This window comes from Scylla paramamosain, chromosome 42 (genome assembly GCF_035594125.1).
Source record: "Scylla paramamosain isolate STU-SP2022 chromosome 42, ASM3559412v1, whole genome shotgun sequence".
Taxonomy (NCBI): Eukaryota; Metazoa; Arthropoda; class Malacostraca; order Decapoda; family Portunidae; genus Scylla; species Scylla paramamosain.
The window spans coordinates 9,697,501-9,707,500 of NC_087192.1; the positions used below are offsets into that span (position 1 = coordinate 9,697,501).

The 10,000-nt window shown below is 41.9% G+C and overlaps 1 protein-coding gene across 1 annotated transcript in view; it reads left to right on the forward strand.

The window, feature by feature from the left end:
- LOC135093345 (zinc finger protein 628-like) overlaps window positions 1-10,000 on the forward strand; it is a 31,113-nt gene that overhangs the window by 815 nt on the left and 20,298 nt on the right. Inside the window, exon 1 of the mRNA XM_063992557.1 lies at window positions 1-290. This exon is cut by the window's left edge and continues 815 nt beyond it. Within this exon, the coding sequence (XP_063848627.1) occupies window positions 276-290 (15 nt within the window). The 5' untranslated portion in view covers window positions 1-275. The remainder of the gene's footprint in view (window positions 291-10,000) is intronic.

Consider the following 10,000-nt stretch of genomic DNA (forward strand, 5'->3'; position numbering starts at 1 on the left):
GCGTTGAAATTGCTTCTCTAGTCTTGAAACTTGAGGGAGACGCTGACATCCATTCATGATGACTCTTCATAGTGCACGAGAGCCAAGTACTGATGACAGACGTGGTAACATAATTCCAAAGTGGTGAAATTTAGAGCAATTGTCTGAACTTTATGGTGCAACTGTGAGACAGCGGTGTAGTGAAGAATAGAAAAGATAACTGGGATAAGGTGACGGAAGAAAAACAGGATTTCACGATGAGCGAAAGATAAAGACACTAGTAACATCTCTTAGTTATGGAAGGAGAGAAGGTGAGTATCGAGGTGGTGTGTGTGTGGTGTGTGTGTGTGTGTGTGTGTGTGCTTGAGATGCAGTGGTCGTGGCTGAGCAAAGCAAGACTGGGACTGGTCAACTGTGTGTGTGTGTGTGTGTGTGTGTGTGTGTGTGTGTGTGTTACGTCACTCCCTCGCACCACTCCCTTGCTGGATGTGTCGAGAAGTTATTGCGCTAAGGATTTGCTAAGACCAGGTGCTTTTTTGCGGAATTACCCGTGTGTGTGTGTGTGTGTGTGTGTGTGTGTGTGTGTTGTGTGTGTGTGTGCGTGCGATATTTACTTGTAAGGTGTACGAAGTGCGTTAACGTGCCCGCGTCAAAAGGATTATACCGTTCGCATATATTTTTCATTAATTTTTTTCCTTGCCAGTGGTGCGGCCCGGGGTGTCAGGTTATCTCACTGCAGTCAGCGCGTTCATGTTTTACAATATCTTACCATTATTCTCCTATCAATCCTCCTCATTTTTCTTCTTTTACTTCTCCTTTATTTTCTACTTATTTCTTTTAATTTTCTTAGTTTATTATAATTTCTAAACCAGTGGTGTATACTGTAAGATGAGGAAAAGTAAAATGATTATCGGTAGTGTGTGTGTGTGTGTGTGTCTGTGTGTGTGTGTGCGTGTGTGTGTGTTACAGGAAGACAGATTTTGATGTTGGTGGCTTAGTGACAAAACAAGTAAATATACAAAGCAGGTACACCATTAATTATTCTCTCTCTCTCTCTCTCTCTCTCTCCTCTCTCTCTCTCTCTCTCTCTCTCTCTCTCTCTCTCTCTCTCTCTCTCTCTCTCTCAGCAACTAAGTAATATACACTTCCTCTTCTGATGCCTCGGTCCTGAGTCAAAACGCTCCGCCCGAACAAATATCCTTAAGACAGCATCATAGTACGTGTTAGTGTTCAATAGTTATCGTTCAGTCTCATGCAATTGGGTGGCAAAGTGTATGCGTGCTTATTTTGGTGTTTGTCTTACTTGGGCATGCATTCTGAAACGTCCTACTCTCTCATCACTATTTTCAAGAGGCACGGAGATGATTACCCGGGTTCTTGATACTGTAATAATTAATAATGTATAAATATTGTTAATCTGTCAGTGTCAACAAAAATCTTTCTAGAGTAGTGGAGGTGCGGCGCAGAAATGTTTCAGAATATGGTCCTTAGGCTGGCGTGCGTGTGGGTATTTGAGTGTGGGGCGAGTGGGTAAGGTAGGTGCGGTTGTCTCACTTACAGGTTGGCAGACAGGACTCCACACTGAGGCTATATCCTGATCAAAGGCTTGTTGTAGCCTTCTCCTTCATATTGACAGATTCTATGTTCCTTATTCGCAATGAGTTATTTATATGTACAGATAATTCACTTTAGGAACAATCTACGTTATCTTCCTGTCTCTTTCTTTCGGACCGATCGACTCCTCACGGTGGTGCTCCTTCCTTACTGATGCGCCTTTCCCTGTGATGACTTATTGACGTGAGAAGATGAATAATTCTGAAAATCATCTGTCTTATTCTATTGGCTCTTTCTTTCGTATTGATAGACTTGTGGTTCTGCTCCTTATGATTTTGTGTGCACTTGAGGGACTTACAACTAATTATTTATAGATGATGATTATATCTTGAATCATCTGCCTTACCTGGTTGTGTTCTATATCGAGTTATCTTTTGTGCACACCACACGAAACTTAAGTGATACACTAAGTATTCATTTTTTGTTTCTTATCAGTCTGCCTGTTTTTACGGAACTTGTTATGAGTTGTTTCTTACAAGCAATTCAATAATCCAATTTGTAAATCATATTCTTCATCTGATTTTGTTTTACTTGAGGTTATCATTTACTCTGTGTAGAAACGAGGATCAGTGATATAAGTTTTTTAAAACTCCGGGGAGAACAGATCATAATATCGCGAAGCTCTTCTCAACTAAGTGCAAACGACTCTAAAATACAGTATTGTGACACGCACCTTGGTGTCTTTTCATGCTGAGTATTCATTCTCACCATTCTGTTTCTTATCCAGTGAATATTTCTTGTTCATTGAATATGTAAGAGTCCTTTTTTTTGTGTATAACCGGAGTTTCCTCATATTTCCAGACATACAAAGTTAAAATAAAAATATTCACGTACGGCATAAATGAGAGGAAATAACGATGACACTCCACAAACACGAAATTTACACTCCTCGTTCTCGTATCTCAGTCACTTTTCTTGTTTCTCCACTGAGCGGCTACATGATTCCCAAAACACTGAATGGAAAGAAGTTGCTAATATATAATATATTAGGGCAGATATAAAACTGGTTATGAAGAGAAGTTGAAGAAGTAAATTTAGTATGGCAAAGTTCACAGCTCGAGCTGATCATGGAAAGTTAAATTAAATGGGATTATGATGAATGCTTCGTTAAGCTTAGGCAAATCCGGAGTCAGGCCAAGTGAGTCCTTTTATTTCGAAATAAAATGCATATCAATAAAGAAACACCCAGAGTAGATGTTATGACGGCTACAAGACACACTTCCAGTAGTAAGAGCAAAGTTCTCATCCCTTCCAGTGCATGCAGATCTGAAGCTGAGCAAAGTGAGTGCCCTTTAACTTGGAAATACATGTAATTCATATCAGTAAAGAAAAGGTCAGACTAAACGCCGTAATGGTTAAACAACACACCTCCCAACGCACCTCTGACTCTCTAGACGCTCGGGCAAAGAGATGGGGATAAGCTATGAAGGAGAAAGGACAAGGTGGCGGTATCATCTGAGACCATCGCGGTGAGCGGCGGGGTTGGTCTGTGGCTCCTCACCCTTCCTGAAGGTACGGGAATGTTAGGGAAGCACACACACTCTAAGTGAATAGAAGTAGGAAAAAAAAAAGCAAACCTGTTGATTTTTACGAGGCTGTTTCTCATACACTACATTATTTAACGTAAATCAAAAGACATAAGATATAACTTTGCACAAAACATGAACTGCATCATCACACACACAAAACACACACACACACACACACACACACACACACACACACACACACACACAGAGAGAGAGAGAGAGAGAGAGAGAGAGAGAGAGAGAGAGAGAGAGAGAGAGAGAGAGAGAGAGAGCTGAAGCTGAGTGGCATATCTCAGTACTGGATCTGCAACGTACAACGTCTTAACCGATATTAAGCAGAAAGCATCAGTGTTAAAGATAGTGAAGACGAGGGGTTTGCAGTGGCCGCTTGTTAAGACACCCTAAAGTATAAATGATAAATAATAATAATGAATAAATGGCAGTACCCTTTCCTGTGCCACAAAGCAGAACCAACAGACAAGGACAGGAAATGTAAGTATCAGTGTATATATTGGTGATGTCTCTGGTGATGAGCTTAACCTTTCCTTAATTGATGCTGCGACAAAAAAAAAAAAAAATAAATAAATAAATAAAATAAATAAATAAATAAATAAAATGAATAAATAAATAAGTAATTGATGTGAATAAATGTGGTGATACTTCTCGTATATTGATGTTGCCGTGCTTATATTGTTCTTTGTGATTTTGTGAAAGTACGCGCCCAGTAAAATGTTTGCTTGGATTATGAAAAACACTATTATTATTATTATCATTATTATTATTATTATTATTATTATTATTATTATTATTAGTAGTAGTAGTAGTAGTAGTAGTAGTAGTAGTAGTAGTAGTTGTAGCAGCAGCAGCCACAGTATTGATGTTAATAATAATAATAATAATAATAATAATAATAATAATAATAATAATAATAATAATAACAATAATAATAATAATAATAATAATAATAATAATAACTAAAAACAATAACAATAGCACACAAGGAAATGTTAACAAAGAGCCAGAGTCGCACAAGGTGTTTTGGAAGACACCCGGATACACACAACGCACTAGTAAACTCACACCTTTGATAAATATTGCCCTGTACTGTTCTTTTACCTGCACCTTACTAAAATGCCACATCATTCATAAAGAAGTACTCTTGTTTACCTGTTTTGTTAGCAGTATGGCGTAAGACCGACAGCAAAAGGAGGAGGAGGAGGACGAGGAGGAAGAGGAGGAGGGGGAGGATGAAGAGGAGGAGGAAGGGGAGGACGAAAAGGAGGAAGACGAAGAGGAGCTGGAGAAGGAGGAGGATGAGGAGGAAGATAAGCAAGGATGATGTAGGCAAGTTCCTTAGGGTTAGTATTCAGGATAGGACTAAAAGTAACGGGTTCAAACTTGGATAAAAGAAAAAAATAGATGACGGAGATAATAGGTGGGCATGATTAGGTTGTATACAAAAACTGCCATATGTAGGTCTGCTGAATTGTTGTGTGTGTGTGTGTGTGTGTGTGTGTGTGTGTGTGTGTGTGTGTGTGTGTGTGTGTGTGTGTGTGTGTGTGTGTGTGTAGAGAGAGAGAGAGAGAGAGAGAGAGAGAGAGAGAGAGAGAGAGAGAGAGAGAGAGAGAGAGAGAGAGAGAGAGAGAGAGAGAGAGAGAGAGAGAGAGAGAGAGAGAGCAGGAAGAACAAATGAAAATGATGACCAATTTGTGGGCACACACAAAACCACACATTACAAACAAAAGATAAGTAGATGAATTGATTCTTCACAAGCTTCCCTCAGTGCTTCACCAGTAGCAGTCTTTGCCTTCCTCTCCTCCCACCAACATTAGCTTGACAAATACCAATACACTAGACCATTTTGGCAGGCGGCTTTAGTACTACCACACCAGGCAACGACTTGTCACAGCCCAGATCTTCAAGAATCCTCTGTTTTGTAATGGAGAAATTGCTTTAAATTGGTTACCTAACGTAGCAAAACTAAAACAAAATCTAAAGTAGTAAAATAAATAAACAAATAAATAAATAAGTGAATGAATAAAGATTAAGTGTCACAATTCTGCACTACTAGATGAAAAACCGTAATTATATATATCTGAAATAATCTAAATAATGTCTGTTCACGCCAGCTTCTCTCATTCCAAGCAAAATTTTGTTTGTGAAGCCATCAAGGAACACTCGTGATTTATTGACTGTAACTATAACATACACTACACGCTATATTCACGACGCCACCACCACTACTATTAATATCACATTGATTACTTTCTGTCCCTAATACCAAATAGTTTCCCCGAGGTCACTGATATTTTTTATTGATTTTTTTTCCTTTTTTTTTTTTTTTATATATTAAGACTGTTTTAAGATTACACATTTCTAAACTGCAGTAAGCAAGGTCGCTCACAACATCTGCTCTCTCTCTCTCTCTCTCTCTCTCTCTCTCTCTCTCTCTCTCTCTCTCTCTCTCTCTCTCTCTCCACTGCCACAACTTGTCTGGGAAATGTATTATGATATGTTGTCCAGCTGCTGTCTCTCTCTCTCTCTCTCTCTCTCTCTCTCTCTCTCTCTCTCTCTCTCTCTCTCTCTCTCTCTCTCTCTCTCTCTCTCTCTCTCTCTCTCTCTCTCTCTCTCTCTCTCTCTCTCTCTCTCTCTCTCTCTCTCTCTCTCTCTCTCTATCACGCGCACACATTTTCATTTTCCCCTCCTTTCTTACGTGTTCTCCTCCGTTTTTTCCCCTTCACTCTTTCCCTCCCTGCCTCCCTCCCTCCCTGCCGTCGTTCCAGTGCCCCCTTCCGCTCTCCATATCACTTTCACCTGTGCGTATAATAACGACACTTTCTCGGGGATTTCTCTTGGTGTTTTCTCTGAGCTCCGTTTAGCCTTTGTCCTCCTCCCTCCTTCCTGTCACGTCATAAAACCCTGGTCTTTTATTCCCCCGTCTCTTTCTCCCTCACTGTGTTCATAAAGCAGTAATAATAATAGTTGACCACTTTGCACACATTTACTGAGCTCTTTATTATGTGTATTTTCTAACTCTAAAAGAAATGAAGGTTGAGTGTTTGTGGAAGGGAGAACTGAGTAATAGTAGGAAAAAAAGGAGAGGAAGAGGGAAGGGGAAAAAAGAAAGTGAGGGAAGAAGTTGTGTTGGTGGTGGAATTGCAGAAAATGAAAGGAGGAAAAAAGGAAGAAAAGGAGGAGAAAAGGGAGAGGGAAGCAAGAAGTTATTTTAAAGGAGGAGTTGGGGATTCGAAAGTGAAAAAAAGAAAGAAGGAAATAAGAGGTACGAAGGAAGAAAAAGGTTACGTGTATAATTAGGTGAAAGGAAATAAGTATGTGAAGTATGGAGATTGTCAGGAAGTATTAAAATTGTGCTTCTTTGTCCACCTGAGTCTGCTAACTTGTATGTAAGTATGCTTGACACACACACACACACACACACACACACACACACACACACACACACACACACACACACACACACACACACACAACAGTTTCCCTCTGAGCACGCCCTTTTTGAAACCGACCAAGCCTTTTACCCTCCACACGGCTGCTACAAGGGATTTGACTCAGGAGACACGTTAGTCAATACTCATACTTTACTGTAGCGAGAAGGCTGGCAATTTGTTTCGTGGTGGTGGTGGTGATGGAGGTGGTGGAAGTGGATTTAATGGCAGTGGCAGTTTCCGAGTTCCGAATCTCTCTTAACTGCTCCACACACAAGCGTTATCTCGTCTAGTTTAAGTGTGCTTTGTGGTTTTAATCTTTAGCTACAATTTTCTTCCCAACACTCTGGGCATGGGAACTTCAACTGCGTCTCCTCCAGGAAGGTTACGGAGGAGGGACCTTTGCGTGTACTCCCAGTGACCCTCTTTCCGCTTCCTTGGTGTGCAACCAGTCCTGTGCCGCCTTGCCTTGAGGAAGCTGGCCAGTTACCTGCATCCTCGCCCAGTCTTACCGCGTGGGGAAAATATGTGGGTTTGAAAGCGGTACTTGTAGTTATCACATTCAGGTATTTTGTTTACCTTTCGTCCGCCAGTCATTGTATTTCCACTACTTCACTTCCTCTCCTTCCACTCCTTCACTCTGCAGCACCGGAGAGATCTTGTCCCCTCTCTCGTCAGCGTCCAATTCTGCGTAATCTCCTCCCGTCACCCCGTGGCGCCACCAGACATCATCCGCTTGCTGTGTGCGTGCAACAGTCGCGCTCCCTCATGGGATTCGTGAGAAAGAAGCCTGACATTCGACCCCGGGTGCGGAAGGGCAGTCGCTAGGTGTTTATTTGGGCGGGTCGTCTAGTTTAACTCCTTTTTACACGCGGCCACATTGCGTACACTTTTAGCTGCTGCACTCACGCGGCCTCAGGAGTTCAGAGGGCAACGATACCTCACAGTGTGTTAGGGGAGCACGCGTCCTCTGTGTGTGTGTGTGTGTGTGTGTGTGTGTGTGTGTGTGTGTGTGAATGATACGCAGCAGGGAGGCATTAGGGAAAGCGGAAAGTTTTAAAAGAAATCTGGGAGAGCAGGTGCAACAGAACCACGGCGACCCAAGACAAGACAAGACAAGAGCGGAAGGTTGAGGTACAAAGGAAAGGTTAAACGTGGAAAAAAGACAACAAAAACTGTAAAAAAAGAGAGAGAGGCGAAGAAATCCTTATTCTTTCGAGAGACGAATACAAAGACAGACAGACAGAGAGACAGAGAGACAGACAGACAAACACACACACACACACACACACACACACACACACACACACACACACACACAATGTAAGGGTAACAGACCAAGATCCAGTAAACATCCTTTCAAGATAATTTCCGGTCTATGTTGTGTTCGGCCGCCGTCCAACGTTCGTCCCCACCACCGCCACCACAATTACCACCGCCACCACCACCACCACTACCACCACCACCACCATAATAACAACACAACAACAACCACCACCACAACAACAACACCAACAACAACAACAGCAAGAACCATCACCACCATCACGGCTGCCTCAATCGTTACCGCAGAAGTGACTGAGAGAGAGAGAGAGAGAGAGAGAGAGAGAGAGAGAGAGAGAGAGAGAGAGAGAGAGAGAGAGAGAGAGAGAGAGAGACTGCCATTTTCTTTCCCTCTGTGTTCGTCTCTCTCTCTCTCTCTCTCTCTCTCTCTCTCTCTCTCTCTCTCTCTCTCTCTCTCTCTCTCTCTCTCTCTCTCTCTCTCTCTCTCTCATCGCGGATGACCTAAGATAACATTACATTTACGTTTCTCACCCGTGTGTTTGAAATATGTTCTGAAAGTGCTATTAATATCAGTGCATACAATATTCAGCTTGGCTTCTATCGCTTTTTTATATCTGAAGCGAGAACATTTTATAATTACTCCTCAAAGCGTCTGTGTCAGATTGAATCGTTGTAAAAGTAATTAGCTTTTCTGTTTTTTTTTTTTTTTAGGTGTCTCCTCTCCCTTAATTTTCTTATCAGCATCATAAGTGAGACGTTGCTGTGATGATGTGCTTGTTATATCTTCATCTGTCTTTATTTAGCATCTATACTTTTAAAATCTACTATCTTTATCGTCATTACTCTTACACCATATCCTATCAAACCCCTTCAGTGAACATACAATACTTATACAATTCATTCTCTCCCCACATATCATATCTTGTGAGCCTGTTCCGTTCGGTTCATCTGTAATGCCATGACTTCTATACACCAATATTTTCATTCGTTCCGTTATCATAGAAATTCCCTTCAATAATATCATCTCCATTCACACTCACAATTTAAGACACATGTACTTCACGTGAGTTTCCTTCATTGGGTTCTGAGGATAGGGCGAAAACAAACATCAGACACACGACCACTGCCTTCCTGACGACACAGCACTGAGGGCGTCATGGATGCATTCTTGTGTCTCAGCTGCGTACCACGACACTCTAACACACGTCTTCCTGTTTTAAGGTCACCAACAAACACCCACGTTTTTGGGAAGATCTATATTGTCTTTTTGCGTGCGCGCGATGCTATTAGTCTTAAGGAGGAAGAGGGAGGAGGAGGAGGAGGAGGAGGAGGAGGAGGAGGAGGAGGAGGAGGAGGAGGAGGTGGTGGTGGAGCTATGTACCGTACCCACGCCCTTCGCTACTTGTAGGATGTGGAACACTTGTCTGCTTCGCTCCCGCCCTTCCTCCTTCCCTCTCACTCCTGCAGCTGCTTTCCGGCCCTCTCATTGATTCAGGGAGAAGAGGAGGAAAAGGAGGAGGAGGAGGAGGAGGAGGATGAGGAGGAGGAGGAGATGGATGCTCTTAATTTGCGTTACACCACCTCTTCATCTGTGACTTCCGATTGTTTCTCTCTCTTTTCATCATCTCACTTAAGATTCTGCCAAGCGTATTCAGAAACGTTTTGCTCTCTCATCACGGCTAATTTCAAAGGCCACAGGGAGCAGGGTTCTCAAGAATGTTTTTCCTTTTAATCATGTAGAACTATCGTTAATCTGTCACTTGCACCATAACAACACCGTTAAAAGCCTGTGTGACTTCAACTAGAGCTTTTTAAAACAGTGGAGGTACGGCGCAGAAGTGTCTCAGAATATAGTCTCTAACATACCGCCTTAACATTCTCCATTCAGCCACTTGTGCACGCGTGTGTGACTGCTGTGTGTTATCTCTGGACTGGGTGTTGAACTGATTTCTCTCTCTCTCTCTCTCTCTCTCTCTCTCTCTCTCTCTCTCTCTCTCTCTCTCTCTCTCTCTCTCTCTCTCTCAACTGTTCCTTTATCTATCAATTCATCTACTTAATTTCTAATTTACTTATTAAATTCACCGTTTTTAATTCGTTTACCAAAATGTGTACTTGTAGTATTATATTAGTCATGTATATTTATGTACA